The sequence below is a fragment of the Panthera uncia genome, chromosome B1 (genome assembly GCF_023721935.1).
Source record: "Panthera uncia isolate 11264 chromosome B1, Puncia_PCG_1.0, whole genome shotgun sequence".
NCBI classification, from domain to species: Eukaryota; Metazoa; Chordata; class Mammalia; order Carnivora; family Felidae; genus Panthera; species Panthera uncia.
In genome coordinates this window covers 115,736,314-115,757,139 of record NC_064811.1, presented here as the reverse complement: position 1 = coordinate 115,757,139, position 20,826 = coordinate 115,736,314, and the positions used below count along the sequence as shown (strand labels likewise).

The 20,826-nt window shown below is 40.3% G+C and overlaps 1 protein-coding gene and 1 non-coding gene across 5 annotated transcripts; one reads left to right on the top strand and one right to left on the bottom strand.

Moving 5' to 3' along the window:
• Positions 1-4,184: 4,184 nt before the first annotated feature.
• MGARP (mitochondria localized glutamic acid rich protein) lies at positions 4,185-19,572 on the top strand. Of its 4 annotated transcripts, none has more exons than XM_049632194.1 (4): positions 4,185-4,258; positions 11,901-12,004; positions 17,298-17,391; positions 18,735-19,572. In XM_049632194.1, exons 2-4 carry the CDS (start codon positions 11,915-11,917, stop codon positions 19,178-19,180), a joined length of 630 nt encoding a protein of 209 aa, XP_049488151.1. In that variant the 5' UTR covers positions 4,185-4,258; positions 11,901-11,914; the 3' UTR covers positions 19,181-19,572. The 4 variants fall into 4 exon arrangements, with proteins under 4 accessions (XP_049488151.1, XP_049488150.1, XP_049488152.1 ...); XM_049632193.1 differs by lacking the exon at positions 4,185-4,258 and adding an exon at positions 7,707-7,825; XM_049632195.1 differs by lacking the exon at positions 4,185-4,258 and adding an exon at positions 8,692-8,863.
• On the bottom strand, positions 15,720-15,804 carry TRNAQ-UUG (transfer RNA glutamine (anticodon UUG)). Its single transcript has one exon. It is a non-coding gene; the product is annotated as a tRNA-Gln (tRNA).
• Positions 19,573-20,826: the final 1,254 nt, after the last annotated feature.

Here is a 20,826-nt window from a genome sequence, read left to right as displayed (position 1 = left end):
ACTCTATTTCCTTAAATTTGAATGATTGTCATTTGGGTGACTTCTGTACTCTCCAGTTATGACAATGCAGTTTGTTGTATCTTTTTATAATATGACTTAGCAAACTCCTGACTGTTTAAGCAAAGGAGGAAGGGGAGAGAGATTTATTAGGCACAAAATAAGATACATTTCATTTATCCCTCATCAAAACCCTTTCTTGTGGGAAAAACAAAAACAAAAAACACCTTTTTTTGTGTATCAGTTAATGATTTATCAGTTGAAATTTATATATATGCCACTTCATTAACTTGTGATTTAAACAGTGTGCCATACATTTAAAAATTCATTTTTCATGTCTCTATATTGATGTTAAATGGAGAGACTTACTGTGTTATAATTACTTTTGTGTATGTTTTAGGCTGTTGCCAACATTTATTCTTGGGAATTCATGGCCTAATATCTTTGGAAATCACTTCTGAACATAAATTCAGAGTTAACATTATTTCAGATTAGTTATTTGATGCAATCAATAAAAGACCAGATACAATAGTTACTATCAACTCCTGGTAGTTTGGAGTCCTAGCTGATAGAGCTGGAAAGGACCTTTAGGGGTTATATAGACAAATCTCGTAATTTTACAGATGCAGACACCAGAGGTGAAGAGAGATATATTCAGTGGCACTGTAGCAGATAGAATAATGGATCCCCAAAGATGACTATTGCCTACTCTTTGGAATCTGTATTAATGTAAGGTTATATGGCAAAGAGGAATTAAGATTACAGATGGAATTAAGTTTGCTAATCAGCTGACACTTAGAGAGGGAAATTATCCTGGATTAGTTGGTTGGGCCCAATGAAATCACAAGTTTCCTTATCAACGGGGCAGGGGCGGGGGGGGGGGGGGGGAGGCACAGGAGTGTGTCAGTGATGTGATATGAGAAAGACTCAGCTGACCATTCCTAGCTTTGGGGGTGAAAGTCCAAGACTTTGGGTCTAAGAGCCAAAGAATGGAAAAGTCAAACAAATTCACCCCTGAAGCCTCCAGAAAGGAACACAGTCCTGCTGACACCATGATTTTTAGCCCAGTGAGAGCTGTGTTGGGTTTCTCACCTGAAAAAAACGATAAGATAATAAATTTGTGTTGTTTTAAAACACTTTGTTATAGCAGCAGTAGGGAACTAACATTGTCACACGGTAATAGAAACCACGAAGTCAGGTATCAGGGAATGTTCCACTAAAAGAAACGCTTAAAAATTCACCTCCCAAAAGGGAATAGAAGACTTTAAGACACTTGAAATTCCAGAAACTGATGACCTTAGTTGGAAATAATAAACAATATCAACCATATGTCAGGCCTTGCAAATCTGGCTACTTTGTGTGGACTTTCACCTTGACTATGCCTGTATGACTCCAGGGGGAGCCATTCCTGAAGACCAGGGCTATCCCAGAGAATTTTTCTGTATTGATGGAAATGTTCTGTCTGCTATCCAATATAGTAGCCACTAGTCCCATGTGACTATTGAGCATCTGGAATGCAATTAATGTGACTGAATTTTAAATACTTAATTTTCATTAATTTAAATAGCCACATGAGGCTGGTGGCTGCTTTATTGGATAGCACAGATGTAAATTATTCTTTGGCTAACCTAGAGTTGTGCACATAGTGATACTGGTGAAAATGCTTTCTAAGTTAAATATTGAAACCTAACTCAAACTATGTTAAGCTAAAAAAAGGTTATGAAGATACAGAGTGACTCAGGCACCAAGAACAGGAACGCACCTGGGCCAGGAATAATGGGTCTGGAACTCAAATGTTATCAAGACTCTTGTTCTTAGCCCTGCTGTCTGTGTCTCTGTTTTCTTTGCAAAATTTTGTTTTCTAACTCAATCCACATTGTAAGGGGCCATAGTCAATAGTTCCTAGATTTACATCTTAGTTCAAACGTGTAGCTGGATTGAACAAGAATAATTCTGGTTCTAAATTCCTAAGAGGATCTTTGGTCAAATGATGGTTTCTTTAGTAATGATGTAAGAGATCCATTAAAAAAACAAACAAACAAAAAAAAGATGCAGGGGTGCCTGGGTAGCTCAGTCAGTTAAGCATTTGACTCTTGATTTCAGATCAGGTAAGGATCTCACAGTTCATGAGATTGAACCTACGTCAGGCTCCAGGCACTGTGCAGTGATAGTGTGGAACCTGTTTGGGATTCTCTCTCCTCTCTCTCTGCCCCTCCCCTGTTTGGCTCTCTCTCTCAAACAAAACAAAACAAAACAAAACAAAAAACAAACAAAAAAAACCAGACAAAATCCCTTGTCAAATACCATCAAGTTTTTTATTAGGTCAATATCAGGTAGACCTTTTCTCAGATTTAGTATCTGTGGGGTATTCACTTATTCATTTATTATTATTATTTTTAGTTTTTTTAATGTTTATTTATTTTGAGAGAGAGAGAAGGAGAGGGAGAGCATGAGCAGAGGAGGGGCAGAGGGAGAGAGAGAATCCCAAGTAGACTCTGTGCTGTCAGTGCAGAGCCTGATGTGGGGCTTGAATTCACAAGCCATGAGATCATGACCTGAGCCAAAATCAAGAGTTGGACGTTCAACCTACTGAGCCACCCAGGTGATCCACATTCATTTATTTTTAAGTAAGCTCTACACCCAGTGTGGGGCTCGAACTCACAACCCCAAGATCAAGAGTTGCATGCTCTTCTAACTGAGCCAGCAGGTGCACCTAAATTGTTTAAGTTGCCATGGAAAGAACAGGCTATATAAATTTAGTTGCAAGTATAGGAAATTATAGGTTAAATTGTGTCCCCCTAAAAGATATGTTGTAGTCCTAACCCTCAGTATATCAGAATGTGACCTTATTTGGAAATAAGGTGCTTGCAGCTGTAATTAGTTATGATCTTCATACAGGAGTGGACCCTTAATCCAATATGGCTGGTATATCTATGAAAAGAGACACAGACACCGGGGTGCCTGGCCGGCTCAGTTGGAAGAGCATATGACTCTTGATCTCAGGGTTGTGAGTTCAAGCCCCACATTGGATGTAGAGATTACTTAAAAATAAAATCTTAAAAAAAAAAAAAAAGAGGAAGAAGAGACACAGATACACGGGGAAAAAACAGCCATGTAATGATGGAGGCAGAGATTAGAATCCTGCATCTATAAGCCAAGGATTATCAGCAAACTCAGAAGCTAGAAAAGGCAAGGAAGTCTTCTCCCCTACAGGTTTCAGAGGGTGTGTGACCCTACTGACACCTTGATTTCAGACTTTGAGTGCACCAAACTGTGAAAGAATCTATTTTTGTTGATTTAAGCCATCCAAATTTGTAGTAACCTGTTTCAGTAACCTAAAGAAAATTACACAGAAGTGTGAGGGAATCTCATGTTTATTTTACCACAGATGAGACAGTGAGTAGACGGGGAGTGTACTGAGTGACCTCCAAGAATAATTTAAGTATTTACTACCTTGATTACCTTTCCCTTTCATTTCATCTAAATATTTAGGCCATCAAAAGGGTGCTTATCTGCCAATTTGTCTCCCTAGATATTCTTATAAATTGTTTCACTTTATATTGATCTGTTGAAAGTACAGATTATAGCCTAAGAATTTGGTGTTCAGAAAAGCGAAGGTGGGGGGTGCCTGGGTTGCCCAGTCAGTTACGCGTCCACTTGATTTCCACTCAGGTCATGATCTCAGGGGCGTGGGATCGAGCCCCTCCAGCTGTTTCTAACTTTTGGTGGAGCCCAGGAAATCACTCAGTCTTTGAAGATTGCTTTTTAATTTATAACACTTAGGCCTTGAATAAGTATGATTAATATTCCAGTAGATGACCCTTAACAGAATGTTTTCAAGACTAGTATCTTCTTTGTCAACAGTCACAATTAGAAGGAGTCCATATAATTACAATTAATTATAGGAAGTCATGGAGTCTCACAATTGGACTCCATCTAATTGTGATTAGATGGTAAGCCAAATTATCCCTGACCCTTGATTCTTGTTTTCCCAGCCAGACTAAGGAAAATGTCAAGGATGTGCTCAAGGGCAGCATTATAAACAGTGTGACTTAACAGCTGGGAAATTATTGTCTGAGCATTTCAGAGTGTTCTATAGTGAAGACCTGTGTTAAAATTCTCTTGTATTTGGGAGGAACAGTTTGCCACAGAATAAATTTGACAACCCATGCACATGTCCTCTCTAGGGAAATGTTTCATCATGATGTGAAAAGAGTTTGCCACCAAAATGGAAAGCCACGTATTCTACAGGAGCAGTAGAGTGAGTAGAAAATTCCCTTCGATCCAAGAGGCATTGAGCTTGGGGCACCTGGCTGGTTTAGTCAGTGGAGCATGCTGCTTTTAATCTCGGGGTTGTGAGTTTGAGCCCCACTTCGGGCACAGTGCTTACTTGGAAAAAAAAAAAAAAAAAGAGGAAACAAGAGGCACTGAGCTTTTAGCTAAGATGGATAAGGATCTGGAGAGTGGCATGGTTTATCTACAGCCTTGCCTTTCCCAGCTGGGATGGCCACATCCAACCTAAAGAACATGATAATCTCCCCACTAGATCTTGCCAAATAATAAGAGAGTGGTATACAATAGATCCTGTCGTGTGTGTATTGAAAGACAGCAGAATATGGTAAAGGTAAAGGAAGCCTTGAGCTCTAACTTGGGCTAGAACTCAGAATCTACCACTGCTCCTCCAACTAGCTGAGTATGTTTCGTACCTAATGTGCATTAGAGCTCACATCAACCCTATGAATAAAGGAACTGTCCACATTTTACTCAAATCAGGAAAACACCAGGTATCCGGCTCCCAAACTCATGCTCTTTTTTTTTTTTTAATTTAATTTTTTATTTTTTTTTAATTTACATCCAAATTAGTTAGCATATAGTGCAACAATGATTTCAGGAGTAGATTCCTTAGTGCCCCTTACCCACTTAGCCCATCCCCCCTCCACAATCCCTCTAGTAACCCTGTTTGTTCTCCATATTTATGAATCTCTTCTGTTTTGTCCCCCTCCCTGTTTTTATATTATTTTTGTTTCCCTTCCCTTATGTTCATCTGTTTTGTCTCTTAAAGTCCTCATATGAGTGAAGTCATATGATTTTTGTCTTTTCTCTAATTTCACTAAGCATAATACCCTACAGTTCCATCCACGTAGTTGCAAATGGCAAGATTTCATTCTTTTTGATTGCCGAGAAATACACCATTGTATATATGTATATATACCACATTTTCTGTATCCATTCATCCATTGATGGACATTTGGGCTCTTTCCATACTTTGGCTATTGTTGATAGTCCTGCTATAAACATGGGGGTGCATGTGTCCCTTCGAAACAGCACACCTGTATCCCATGGATAAATGCCTAGTAGTGCAATTGCTGGGTCATAGGGTAGTTCTATTTTTAGTTTTTTGAGGAACCTCCATACTGTTTTCCAGAGTGGCTGCACCAGCTTGCATTCCCACCAAACTCATGCTCTTAACCACAGTATTATACTACCTCAGTTTTTTCTCACAGGTGATAAAAGGATAATCAACATTATCCCAATATCCTTTGGGACTGTTAGGATGAACTACAAAAGTAGATGTGACAATACTTTGGGAAAAGGTTCAAAAGTCCTATACATGTGTGTTATTCTTGCATTGTTTAAACCAGTTGGTTTGCATTGTTAAAACTAGTTTGGTTTTAACAAACCCCTTAATTACATTTATTATTAATATCTGATCAGAGATTTCTGTGCCATCATTGGCCCCATGGATAGTGGATTTGGTAGCTACATCTAAGAAAAGATGCTGGTTCTGTGTCTCATTTATCTGCAACTAAAACATCTATGTGACAGCAGAAATTTTATCTTATTCATTGGATAATGCCTTGGAACAGTGCCTTGTAAAATAAATTATAACCAATCTCCAGCATCTAGCATAGTCCCTAGCATCTTGTAAGCACTTTGACAGACACTTACAGTTTGACTGAGATTGGATGGATACTATGCAACCTGGGGGTGATGCAGAAGACCTCAGACTATACCCAGACTCTGAGTATACAACTGGATTCTGAAGAGGAGCCTGGAACAATGTCCTGAGAACCACCATCATTTATAGTTGATGAAAGAATCCTTTTTCAGGGGAGCCTCCAACACATTAAATGACAGTACAATGCATGCATTAATTAATTTAGATAGCTAACCCCTAGTTGCCAGAGAATGTGTACTTGATGCTGGTCAAGGTAGTAAGTGCACTCACCTGCATTTTGCTGCTTTCAGGACTACCAGTTTTTTGGTGGAGTCCTAGCCCCTTCTTGTGCTGCTTGGAAATCTAAATTTGATCTCTCAACTACAGGTTACCTAATTGCTCTTATTAAGTGTTTAATCACTAGGGATAGCTAGCTGCTCTGAGTATCAAAAACCCAGTTCTGACTTTGTATTCTTCAAGTGAGAGTATGTTAAATATTACTAGAGTTGGGTGCAGAAGTAGAATCTCTGAGGAGTGTTTATTCAAATAGCAAATGAGCAAATGTGCCTGTAACATGCAAAAGAACTTGAAACTAGAAGAACTACGATCATGTCCTTTATTTTTTAATTCATGACCATCAGTCCCTGGACATTCCTCCCTACCACCAAGCCATTTGCTAAAGGTAATAATTACCATCTTCCTCAGAGGGTTGAAATGAGAATTAAAGGAGATAATATATGTGCAAGTGCTTTATACACTATCAAGTGCCAAACGTATATTAGGGAACATTATAAATATCTTTTTTTAATGTTTATTTATTTATTTTTAAGTGAGAGCGAGCAAGAACAAGGGAGGGGCAGAGGGATAGGGAGAGAGAGAATCCCAAGCAGGTTCTGTGCTGTCAGCAAGGAGGCCATTGTGGGGCTGGATTTCATAAACCTTGAGATCCTGACCTGAGCTGAAATCAAGAGCCGAATGGATGCTTAACCGACTGAGCCACCCAGTGATCCAATGAGGGATTATTATAGTAGGAAACATGTCTTTACAAAATTAATCATTTAGAAAATTCTATAAGCATAAATTACTGGTTTCCATATTCAAATCATGACAAATTCTTGTAGCCACAATGAGGCAAGAAATTGAAATCTGGGGCAAGAAACTAATAGTTCAGCGTTTTTGGTTCATATGGAAATACCAATTTCACATCCAAGAGAGGAATATACAGCATTTTTGGACTTTGTATTTAAGGTCTCTGTAACAGTGAATTAATTGTCTGGAGATTCAACTATTGCCTGGGAATTTTCTTGGGATTCTGAACATCACCCACTGCACCGATGGAAGGCTGAGGCTACTCCTCGCTCCGTCTCCAGGAAACTTCCCGCTAGCCTTTCCACTCCTGGGGAAAGCTAACGGACTGTGTGACTTAAAATGGGCTCAGATATCACCCCGCATGATAAACCAGATCCATCTTACGACGCGAATCCCTAAACATTTCCAGCCTGTTCTGTGGGGTTCCACTCATTGGAACAATACGGGGCAGGCAGGTGATGGTGACTTCCCGGTTTCCAATCCCTTGTCTAAGAAGGCGCGACCAGCTAGCTTCCGAGACCCGGGAGAAAGCAACAGTCTGGAGATTGGGTTGGGGGAGGAAGAAGCGCCCGACCAGCCGCTCCCCAGCTCCCCGGGCCCGCGCGGAGGCGCTGGGAGGGGGTCTGCGCTCCTCCCCGGGGCGGGGCTCGCCGGGGCTCCCGCGCCTGGCACCGCGCGCCTGGGGTGCAGAGTCTGCAGCGCGGCGGGCAGCGGGCGCGATGTATCTCCGCAGGGCGGTCTCCAAGACCCTGGCGCTGCCTCTGAGGGCGCCCCCCGGCCCCGCGCCGCTCCGGAAGGACGGTGAGTGCCGCGCTGGCCCGGGCGTCCAAGCCTGCAGAGGACAGGCGCCTCGCGCGCGGATTTTGAGGCGCCCGCGTACCCGCCGGCACCCAGTGGGCCCAAAGAGGCTCGAGCTGCAGAAGCCAGGGGTTGAGGAAGGGGGGGAGGAATTGAGGAAAGGCGTGGGGAAGACGCCCCGAAGCTCTTGAAGACTTTGGGAGTAGGGGGCCTTCCCAGAGCGGCTTGTGAATGCGGAGTAGGCTTCCTGGGTTCGAAATGTTGATCTTGGGCAAGTGATTTAATCTCACTTTCCTCATCTCTAAAATGGGGACAATAATGGTTGTGAGTTTTAATGAGTTAGTATGTGGTTAAAAGCGCTTCGAGAAGTGCCTGGCTGACGTACGCATAGCTTGCTCTTTTTGTTAGAATAGGGACCAGTGCGCTCTCCACCTACGTGAGGAAGCGGAGGAACGGTTAGGTAGATGGACGCTCATCTGCGAGCCCCGCAGGGCGGGGCGGGGCGGGGGTTGGGGAGTGCGGGCGCAGTAAATGTTGGGTAAATGCTCCTGAGTAAGTAAACTCAAGGCTTGTCCGGGGCTCGGCAGCCTGAACGCCGAGAGCCTTCGAAGCGCTTTCCTTCGGGGCGGCACGGACACCTGGAGCTATCGAGCTGCTCGGCTCTGTCGCTGCAGTGTCCGTCACCTTTAGATCTGGGGACGCTGGGGGAAAAGGGAGCGTCTTCAGAAATTTCCTAAAGGGGACGTTTAGGCGTGAGCTGGAAGCTTCTTATCTAAAACTTGACTTACTCGAGAGCGCCTATTCTAGTGCCTGGAACGTTGTAGGTGCTTACTGAGTGTGAGCATGCGTGTTTTCCCTCCTGCAGCCCGCGGCCCCCGGCCCGGCTTTGCGCTCCGGCGCAGCTCAGCGCCCGCGGCCCTTCCCGCACCTCCTCCGTTTCCCGTCTCCTTCCCGTCCCGCTTAGCCCGGCGGCTTTTAGATAACCTCTTGGGAAGTTCTTACTTCCCCCTGCACTTCGCCTCACTTCCTGAGGCTTGTCAGGTAGTTTTAGCCCAGAGCGCGCATTGGTGCCCGAGAAAGAGAGAAACACTCCTGCGGAAAATTCCATGGGCCGATTCCCCTCCCTCCCCTGGTTAGGCCCGAGGTGGTGATGAGGGTCGTGGGAAGGGAGGAAGGTCTGTCCAGCTAGCTTTATTTTTCTCTTAAAATACTGGTGGGAAGAAGCTGCATCACAAGTCACAGAAATAAGGCATCTTCGTTTTCCTTGATCTTTATACCAAAATACAGCAATTTTTTGTCACTGACGAAATAGAAGCCATTAATTTTAAGCTTCTGAAGATAAGGAGGCCGTTGTGACCGGGAGGTGGGGTGGGGTGGGGAGAGAGAGGAGTCCCCTGACCTTGGCCTTTTTCGGCGTTATCTCCCGCACCCACCACCGTCATCAGGCACAAACACACGCATCTCTTTTGTTAGCTGCGCCTTTCAAACAATTTCCGCCTCAACTTGGGGTAAAGGAAAAGTAGGTTAAAAATTCTAAATCGGCAGTTAGCAATACTGGTTGTAGCAGCACTGATCTTATTCTAATTTTCATCTCATTCCTTTTTGTGTAGCACTGATTTGTTTATGTATTTTAAGAAATACTATTGACTGGAAATTTGGCTTTAGTCACGGACATTAACCTTTTATTGGTACTTTCTGTTTTGTTGAAAAATAAAACTTTCAGTTTTATCGAAGGGTCGAATTTTAGCGTGCCTCATCAAATTTTGTTGTCTGGCTTTTGCTTTTAAAACATGTAACTCTTAATGAATAAATAATTTGGGTTTGTAAAAGATCATTGGAAGGAACACAGAAAGGCAAAAGAGAAGTCATCTGTAATCCAACCACTCAGTGAATACCACCATTTAAGTTTTAGTATATATAATGCTCCAGACTTTTCTTCCTCTCCTCTTACATTTTTTTTTTCTTACCCACATTGCTTCTAGGAACTGAGATATATACGAACTGTATAGATTATTCTGTTATAACTTTTCATTTCATATATTGTAAATATTTTCTCATGTAAGTAAATATTCTTCTGCAAAACTTCTAATATCTTTCACATTGTATGGATATGCTCAAGTTTAATCTTTATTAAATATTTATTTCATATTTCATTGCTCTTTTATTATTTTTTAAATTTATTTTGAGAGAGAGAGAGAGAGCAAGCAGGTGAGGGGCAAAGAGGAGAGACAGAATCCCAAGCAGGCTCCACACCATCAGCACGGAGCCTGATGCAGGGCTCGAACTCACAAACCATGAGTTCATGACCTGAACTGAAATCAAGAGTTGGATGCTTAGCAGACTGAGCCACCCAGGAGCCCCATTGCTCTTTTAAAGAGCTGTCATAATTGTATTTGTGTTTAAGTCTTTTCTCAAATCTCTGATTTTCTTTTTGCTTCATATTTAAAATGATTTTTTGATATATTTTCCAATTACTTATTTTTATTTATGTAATCTCTACACCCAACGTAGGGCTCAGATTCACCACCCGGAGATCAAGAGTTGCATGCTCTTCCAACTGAACCAACCAGGCGTCCCTAATCTTCTTAATATGTCGTCTGTCTGGTTGTCAACTATGGAAGCTACATATTCCCTGCTTAATAACAGATGTATGTTTAAACCAACAAAAGCCCCACTACAAGTCAAAGCCATAGCCTCTTATGATAACCTCCTTGGGTACATTTTTGTGGAAAAAATATTTTTTCCAAGAGAAGGTCATTTATATCTAAACTAAAAATACACATACGAAATCTTTCCAATACGGCTACTACAAAAGTTGATAATCAGTGCAAATGTCTTAAGACTTGCCCTCTGCAAATCAAAACTTCTTACTAGTCCTCATACTCTATGTCAGGCCACTTCCAGTTACTTTGCACTTTCCCAGTCATACAACTCTCCTGCTTTTGCACGCCGTGCGGTGCCTTCTGCCTCCGGCACGAGGCAGTTTTCTCTTCCCTTATTTATCTGACCATCTCCTCTACTTTCCTTCAAAGTCCAGGTCATCTCTTTTCAACTGTGACAGCTACCTTGAGCCACCTAGCTGGGGTTTTTCACTGAGTTTTCATGCTGTGGTTGCAACTTCTATTTACATCTGTTCTAGCAGTTGTCATATTGCATCACAATTATTTGTCTGTACATTTGTTCCCTCCTTGTACACTGTGAGCTACTTGAGGCTAGGGACCTTGTAGATCTTGTTCACAGTTATATCCTTAACGACGCTAACAATGCCAAAGACATAGGAGGTGCTCAGGTGTATTTGTTGAATGAATACATGTGTCTACTTTTTTATCTTTAAGGAATTTGAGCTATATGAACCTTGAGCTCTTTCTAGCTTTGAGTCTATTATAAACATTTTAATTCCAGAGCATATGGCATATACAAGTTTTAGCACTACAGAGTAAGTATTTTTAAACATAATAATACAGGAACTTTATCTATTTCTATTAGTTTGTACAGAATTGTAGTTTCATTTCAAACATGACCTTTTTGCAACATTTGTCTTAAAAAGCTTATATCTGCCCATCTTTAAAGGCTTTACGTTGGAAAAATTAAGATTTTCTTCCTACCTATACATTTGTATTACAGATTTATAGAAATGTGTTGGATTTCAACATGTTTTATTTAGCATGTAAATTTTAAGTACAAATATATTTAATTCATTTTTTTGGAAGAATGATCTTTCCCAATGAATCCTGTGGTGGAGTATATACAGCAAATGAATTTCTTTTGCATCTTGTTTGTTAAAATTGTTCAGTGCCTTTGTCACTTCTCCTTACCCACGCCTGCACTCCTTCCAAGAAAAGCATGATGCTAAGCATAAAGCTGACAGGTTTCATAAGTACTTAATCAAATTAGATTGGGAAAATGTCAAATGGAATTACTACCCTACCTTGTAATAAGCTAATAACCTTAAGCTAAAATCACTTGATGTTAGTAGATTCTAAGTTCACTGAAGGGGAAAATTTTTTTTAAGATATAATTATTTTAAATAGTTTTGCGTAACTGGTGGAGCTAACTGTGTTTAAACTTGTTTTCCTAGCATCTCTTCGCTTGATGTCGTCTAACAAATTGCCTGGATCATCTGGATCAAATATGATCTATTATCTGGTTGTAGGTGTCACAGTCAGTGCTGGTGGATATTATGTAAGTGTTTAAATAAACAAAATATTCAGGAATTCATATATTTTACAACCTGTGGTAAAACTCAAAGCATTGTCAAGGTCAGGGCACAGGATTAGTTAAATATATAAGATTATGAAGATTTTTTAAAGTATGAAATCACCATTTCTTAATACTGCCAAGTATAGGTGACTTTCTGTAAAAATGATGTTATAAATACTAATAAGGGGCGCCTGGGTGGCTCAGTAGGTTAGGTGTCCGACTTTGGCTCAGGTCATGATCGCACAGTTTGTGAGTTCGAGCCCCACATCATGCTCTGTGCTGACAACTCAGAGCCTGGAGCTTCCTTCGGATTCTGTGTCTCCCTCTCTCTCTGACCCTCCCCCACTCACATTCCGTCTCTCTCTCTCTCAAAAATAAACATTAAAAAATTTATAAATACTAATAATAAGAAATGATATTTGAGTGTTTATCATATAACAGACTCAAGGCTCATTTAGTAATTAGTGATTCTATAAGGTAGGTACTACTGTTACATTTAACAAGAACTATTTTGAAAGATTAACTTAAAACAAATAGACTATTTTTTAGAGCATTTTAGGTTCACAGGAAAATGAACAGAAAGTACAGAGTTCTCATACCTTCACCCAGCCCTCCTCCCATCAACAATCTCACATTAGTGTGGTACATTCGTTACAACTGCTGAGTCAATATCAAAACATTACTATTAACTAAAGTGTTTTGTGTACATTAGGGTATTGTACATTCTTTGAGCTTGGACAAATGTATCATGATATATATCCACCACTAATGGTATCATACAGAGTAGTTTCACTGCCCTAAACATCCCCTGTGTTCACCTATTCATCCTTTCCTCCCCCAATCTTTTACTGTCGCCATAGTTTTTATTAATTTTGTATATCTTTATACATTTTCATTATTTAAAAAAAAATATTTATTCATACATTTTTATTAACATTTTTTTACATTTATTTATTTTTGTGAGACAAAGAAAGAGTGTGAGTGGGGGAGGGGCAGAGAGAGAAGGAGACAGAATCTGAAGCAGGTTCCAGGCTCAGCTGTGAGCACAGACCCCAATGTGGGGGCTCGAACCCAGGAACCGTGAGATCGTGACCTGAGCTGAGGTCAGACATTCAACCAACGGAGCCACCCAAGCACCCCGTATTCATACATTTTTTTTAAGATTCCAAATGGGGGTACCTGGGTGGCTCAGTCGGTTAAGCATCCGACTCTCGATTTTAGCTCAGGTCACCATCTCATGGTCTGTGAGCTTCAGGCCCATGTTGGGCTCTGCACTGACATTGTGGAGTCTGCTTGGGATTCTCTTTCTCTCTGTCTCTCTGTCTCTCAATCTCTGTGCCCCTTCTCTGCTGCTGCACGCTATCTCTCTCAATAAATAAATTAAATAAATAAATAAATAAATATTTAAAATAGACAATGTAAAATTAAAAAAAAAAAAAATGTTTTCCTCCCAGGGAACCACTGTGAAACAAAGCTTTTAATAGTGTGACTTTGGAGCTAAAATGATGGAATAATTGTGCATTAAATAAGATAAATCTGTATGAATCATTTTGCCATAAATTTTCTAAATCAAAATTTAATCTTCATTTTGAATAAAAGTAAAATAAATATAAATTCTTCAGAAATTCTAAGAGTACACAATCACTACATTTTGGTTTGACCCTACAGAAATATGCATAAAGGGATTTTTAGTCATAACTAGGAGCAGTTTGAAGGATTATGTAAATGGCCAAACCAAAATACTTCCTCTAATCTTCAGAATTTTGAGAGCCTCGAGAAACCAGGAAACTTCAAACATGCCCTTATATTATTGTCCTCCACTGATCTATCAGCTTTCACTCATACCCAGATTCCTTTCCTTCAACTATCTTTCTACTGCTTAATGTTGAATTCACTGCCCAGGGCTACTATCATTGGATGTAGGCCACTGGAGAAACAGAGATTGGACTAGGCCATGTGATTATGTGAGGAGCTGGAAGACGGAATTTCATCTGGAGCTCACTCTACCCATGACTATGTTTATTAGTGCCAGACATGAACCTCTCCAGTCCATCAAATCTTTCTTTGCAAAAGCAGCCTTACACTGGAAGGTTATAAGCAGGCCACTCCTGCGAGTCCTCTCTGGCCTTGTTCTCTCACGATGGGAGTGGAAGTTGGACAAGGTGATGATCTCCAACTCTCTTTCCACCTCTAAGAATATGTGTTTATTTTTTAAATAAATAAAAACAGTTTTTATATTTATTTATTTTTGGGAGAGCACAAGTTGGGGAGGTGCAGAGAGAGGGGGACAGAGGATCCAAAGTGAGCTCCACACTGACAGACTGACAGCATGTGGGGCTCAAACTCAGGAACCAGGAGATCATGACCTGAGCCAAAGTTGGATGCACAACTGAGCCACCCAGGTGCCCCTTTTTTAAATAATTTTTAAGTGTTTTTTTTTTTTTAACTCTATTTATTTATTTTGAGAGAGAGTGTGAGAGAGTGTGAGCATGAGTGCGGGGAGGGGCAGAGAGACTCCCAAGCAGGCTCCACACTGTCAGGACAGAGCTCGATGCAAGGCTCGAACTCATGAACTGTTAGACTGTGACCTGAGCCGAAGTCAAGAGTTGGACATTTAACTGACTGAGCCACCCAGGCCCCCCAAGAATATGTGGTTTTACTCTGGAATGTTGGAAGAGTTAACTCCCAAGAACCTTAGGCTATTGTCAGGAGGAAATACTGAATGTGAGGCCCTTGAAAACCTGTATTGAAGTCCCCCTTCCCTTCTTTGTCCTGTACTAAAACAAATTCTGTATTAGATTCATCTGAATTGAATCCAGAGTTGCTCCGTAGCCGGTTTTTTATTTCCAAGTAAAATCTTCTATTACGAGGGCCTCTTGGAATCTGAGAGAGGTCCAGGTCACTTCAGTTTTTTCAGGGTCTGAGATATTTGTGGGATATTTTAATTTATTAAATTATTAATATATTAATATTATATTAGATTAATATAATCACTTGGAAATAACTTTGAAAGTCTAGATTTGAGGCTTTCCAAAGGCCTCTTCCGATAGGCCTTTCTTCTACTCTGTGTTTCACCGTGTTAGATTTGGAAAAGCTAGATTCTCTTGGCCACACATGAGTATGAATCATTCTAATACCGTGGTCTCTTTGATTCTGCCTACACTAGTCTTTTTTCTCACCTTGTATTGTAGGCTAATGTTCCCTGGGATGTTGCTGCTGGGATGGTCATTTCAGGGACAAACTGTGAACTTCCGCACAGGCTCAGCTTTAGGGTAGTGAGAACTGAGGGCGGAGGGTGCTGACTCAGCACAGTGGTATTATAGCTTTCAGGAGCTTCCACCCTACTAGGAAAGTATTCCCTGCTTTTATTTGGAAATGGTGGTGGGCATTCCTGCTGGCCCTGTTTGCTCTGTATGTTTCAAACCCAGATGAAGTCTGAACTCACCAAACTCGAAGGGGTTTGTTAGGGCCGCTTTGGTATCATTTCCACCCTCGAGGTCATAGATTTTCCATTTTTAGAGCCTAATTTTAAAATCTTATAAAATGGTCTGTAATTTGCAAAGTACAATTTTTAAAGAAAAATTTTTTAATGTTTATTTATTTTTGAGAGAGAGACAGAGCATGAGCAGGGGAAGGGCAGAGAGAGAGGGAGACACAGAATCCAAAGCAGGCTCCAGGCTCTGAGCTGTTGGCACAGAGCCTGACATGGGGCTCGAACCCACGAACTGTGAGATCATGACCTGAGCCAAAGTCAGGTGCTCAACCAACTGAGCTACCCAGGCGCCCCGCAAAGTACAATTTTTTTTTTTTCAACGTTTTTAATTTATTTTTGGGACAGAGAGAGACAGAGCATGAACGGGGAAGGGGCAGAGAGAGAGGGAGACACAGAATCAGAAACAGGCTCCAGGCTCCGAGCCATCAGCCCAGAGCCTGACGCGGGGCTCGAACTCACGGACCGCAAGATCGTGACCTGGCTGAAGTCGGACGCTTAACCGACTGCACCACCCAGGCGCCCCAGTACAATTTTTAATAATATGCTTGGTTTATGACTATTAAAATTTTGGGAATACTATATATAAATATACAAATCTAAAAATATCTGTAATGATACCATTAAGCGATAAAACACTACCTACACTTTTTAAAATGTGAGATAATATAAACAATATTATCTAACTAGTGAGATTTTCATCTTTAGAATTTCATTGGCTAATATGAGTACAGGTCAGAGATGACTCTACTCGAATGAAAGGAAGCCTGCACATTGTATCTATGATTAAGATAACCTTTGTTCATAATTCTGTTTCTCACATAACCCATAGTCAGGTCATAGAGCTGCTTATAAGGAATAACCCTAGCTTATTTAAGAAATATTCATTAGGGTCTACAAAAATGCCATTTTGGAAGATTTTTTAAAAACTTTTTATTTGGAGATGATTGCGTTTCACGTGTAGTTATAAGAGCTAATATAAAGAGATATAATATGGTCTTTGCCTCATTTCCCCCTGTGATCAATATCTTTTCATAGCTATAATTCAATATCACAACCAGGAAGTGGACATTGATAATATCCATTGACCTTATTCAGATTTCACCACTTTCACATGCACGTGTGTCTGTGTGTGTATTTACTTCTGGGCCGTTGTGTCACATGCGTAGATTCATATATTCACCACCACCGTCAAGATACAGGATCCCTTGTGTAGCCCTTTTATAATTGCACTCACTTTCTTTTGCCCTCCCATTCCTTCTTCCTGTCCCTGGCAACCACTAATCTCTTCTCTGTTTCTATAACTTTTCTTTTTTATTTTATTTTATTTTTTTTATGTTTATTCACTTCTGAGAGACAGAGAGAGACAGAGCATGAGCAGGGGTGGGAGGTAGAGAGACACACACACACAGAATCTGAAGCAGGCTCCAGGCTCTAAGCTGTCAGCACAGAGCCTGATGCATGGCTCAAACCCACAAACCGAGAGATCATGACCTGAGCTGAAGTTGGACGCCCAACCGACTGAGCCACGCAGGTGCCCCTGTCTGACTCTTGATTTTGACTCAGGTCATGATCTCACGGTTTGTGAGATCGAGCCCTGTGTCAGGGTCTGCGTTGACAGCTCAGAAACTGCTTGGGACTCAATCTCTCTCTCCATCCTTCACTGCTCGTTTTTTTTCCTTTCTCTCTCAAAATAAATAAATATTTGAATTGTATATACCTTTGAACTTGGCATGATGAATCTTAGAGCTCAAGAAATAAACTTCAGTACACATTTACTTTCAGACTTACAAGACAGTCACATCAGAGCAAGCCAAACACACGGAACATGTAACAAATTTGAAAGAAAAAACCAGAGCAGAGTTACATCCACTCCAAGGTAAAGTGAACTTATTTTTTTTTTTTCCCCTGAGGCACTGATTTCCATTATCTTAGTCTAGCAATGAACACTATTTGCTTGTGGCTTCTTTCCTAACCTGACAGAATGGCTCTGGGCAGGAGTTCACTCGGAAAGGGAAAGCCCAACCAAAACCTAAAGAATATTGTTACACGTTTTGAATGAGTGCATTAGATAAATGAAAACGTTTTACATTTGTACTGCTGACCAGTGGCTTTGAATTCTTTGTGTGGTAATATTACTTTCCCCCTACTCAGGCTTCCATTCATGCAGGCATAATTTTAGTATCTGTCTCTGTCAGCAACTTAACCTTTCATTTCCCTTATTATTATTTTTAAATCCTGAAACTAACTTTTGTTTCAGTTTTGTCTAAGATCACCCTTGTGTCTTTGCCTACAGTCCACTTGACGTTAGTACAGTCAGTCATGTCTCTGACATCCCTCAGTTGATCTGATTGAGAAAATGGGAGCTACTAGAGCAGAAGCTTTACATTTTCACTCTAATGTATTTTCTTGCCTTAAACTGCTTGCTTTAAATGCTTTTTTCCATCTCAGTTATAATGCCATTATTATCAATTACTATGATCACTATTTAGGGACAGAGATAATAGCTGCTTGTGAACCAATGTTAACCTTTTAGTCATGACAACAGTAAGCAATGGAATATCATCAATAAACATTATTGACTATAATCATGAGAAGGCTGATGGTAATAATAATAAAATACAGCATTTCCATAGCACTTTTGGTTTTAAACCCCTCTTCATGCACATTATTTTAATCAAACCTTACAATAGCTCTGTGAGGTAGGTATTATCGTTATCCCCATTTTACAGGTGATAAAACTGAGGTTCAGAGAGGATTAGTGATTGCTCAGTCATCAACTAGTAAGTTGGCTGCTTTCCCATGCTATTTCACATGACATGTTGGCTGTTTATTTTCATGTTCTTTGTATATAAATAAATAATATATGTAGATTATTTTTTTTAAGTTTAACAGATTCAAAAGGGGTTATGAAAAAGCAGATCCACATTATCCGTTCCCAGAGGCAACCAATAATACCAGTTTCTTTGTATCCTCCTAGAGAGAGTCTTTGCAAATAAAAACTATCTAGGTGTATCTTACCCTCCTTTTGTCCTAAGATAAATAGTACCCTGTGGTCTACATTGCTCTTTTCCTTGCTTTTTTCACATAACAGTCTACCTTAAGGACCACTTCTATCAGTATATACAGATTTGTCTCATTTTTAAACATGGCTGCACAGTGTTCTACTGTATTCTCGTGCTCTTTAAATTAATACTTTGCTTCATGGGCTACATCTTAAAGGTGAAAAAGAGAACCGTGTGGAAGCTGAGAAAGCAAGTTCAGAAGTCCCTGAAGCATCTTTAGTGGAAGTACAGGAGGCAGATGCAGAAGATACCCCGGATGCTACAGGTGCAGCCACGAGAGAGGCTTCAGCCCGTCCAGGTGATTTGGAGGACGCTCTGGTGGAGACAGACACGGTCGGTGCTGAAGCTGGGGCAGAGGTTACAAATGCAGCACCCAGCACAGTGGCAGAAATCAGCACTGAAATGCCCTCAGAGGTTCAGAATGCAGCTTTGGATGAAGCTGTTGCCATCAGTAATGATAAGGGGACAACAGAGAAGGAACACTCTGGTGAAACTGCTGAACTGGAAGAAGAGAGTCCTCCAGCTGAGTCAGAATCCTCTGCTGGGGATGATTTACAGGAGGAAGCCAGTGTTGGTTCTGAGGCAGCCTCTGCTCAAGGCTGATCTCATGCTGAGTGACACCTCAGTGAAAAAGGCCATAGAGTATCTGATAGGTGCTTTTGTAGTTTCAGTAATCTTAGTTTTAAAATAGGCTTCTTTTCTAGAAACCTTTAATGTGCCTTGAAGATTTTTGGCATCTACTGATAGATTTCAGGATTGAGAGATTTGAGACTTTACATGTCTGAATAGTTTCCTACTCTCTGAGTTCAGAACATGACATTGCAGTAAACAGCTTAAAGAGTTCCATCTCTGAATTTAAGTTTTACATCATAGCAGTTGAGCTACCTGCATTCACTTTAATTTTGCTAGACCTGTACCTTATTTTAATGTTTGTGATTCTAGATTCTTGAGTTTTGATTTGAACTCATTTAAATAAAATTGGAAAATCTTCAGTGCTTCTATTTTTATTTGCTAATATTTATATGTATAAATAATGTATAATATATAATATCAAAGAACTATGTGTAATATAGCATCACATGAACAATCGAAGAAAACATATAATCTATGGAGAACTCTACATATAACAATATATATATCCATTCTCCCATCTATATTACATGGGGGATTGTGCCAAGGTTTTCATTTCAGTTTATTTCAGTTCAAACAATGGCTTTTTTATAGTTTTTTTTTTTAAGTTTATTTATTTATTCTGAGAGAGGGAGAGAGAGCACGCACAGGGTAGGGGCAGAGAGAGAGAGAGAGAGAGAGAGAGGGAAAGAATCCCAAGTAGGCTCTGTACTGTCAGCACAAAGCCCAATTTGGGCTTGATCTCACAAACCATGAGATCGTGACTGGAGCTGAAATCAAGAGTCAGATGCTTAACTGACAAAGTTACCCAGGTACCCCAGTTTAGACAATGTTTATTTGCCAGGAATCATTCATTAACTCATGTACTCATGTATTTATTCATTCATGTGTTCAACAAATACTAAGTAAGCACCTATAACCTATCAGGCACTGTTTTAAATGTTGAAGTTAATATATATATATATATATATATATACACACACACATATATATATACACACACATATATATATATACACACACACATATATATATACACACACATATATATATATACACACACATATATATATATATATATATATATATATATATATATATAAATTTGTACCCTTCCCAGCTTGTATTCTAGAATATGATCAAATAATAAAACACATAAGAAAACTATACCATATGTTAGATACTGACAAGTGTTTAAAAAGAAAGGTAGTGAAAGTGAAGGGATTTTAAGTGTTTAGGAGTGGAAGTTGTAATTTTACTTTATTTATTTATTTATGTTTATTTTTAAGAGAGTGGGCGGGGGAGGGACAGAGAGAGAGGGAGAGAGAGAGAGAATCCCAAGGAGGCCCTGCACTGTCAGCACGGAGCTTAATCTGGGGCTCAAATTCTGGAACCGTGAGATCATGGCCTGAGCTGAGATCAAGAGTCAGACACTCAACCAACTACACCGCCCAGGCGCCCCAGAAGTTGTCATTTTAGATGGGATGGCCAGAGACAACCTTACTAAGAAGCTGTCTAGTGAGTAAAAACCTGAAGGATGTACAAGGGACTTAGTCATGAGGACATGGGGGGATAGGGGAAGAAGAGTCATTCCAGATGAGGGAACTGAGAAGTATAAA

Excerpts from the sequence above, each read along its gene's own strand:
- MGARP (XM_049632192.1), top strand. The coding sequence starts at position 10,368 with ATGCTCTTCCAACTGAACCAACCAGGCGTCCCTAATCTTCTTAATATG. Across the intron at positions 12,005-17,297 it reads TCAGTGCTGGTGGATATTAT|ACTTACAAGACAGTCACATC; the intron begins GTAAGTGTTTAA and ends ATTTACTTTCAG. Across the intron at positions 17,392-18,734 it reads AGAGTTACATCCACTCCAAG|GTGAAAAAGAGAACCGTGTG; the intron begins GTAAAGTGAACT and ends TACATCTTAAAG.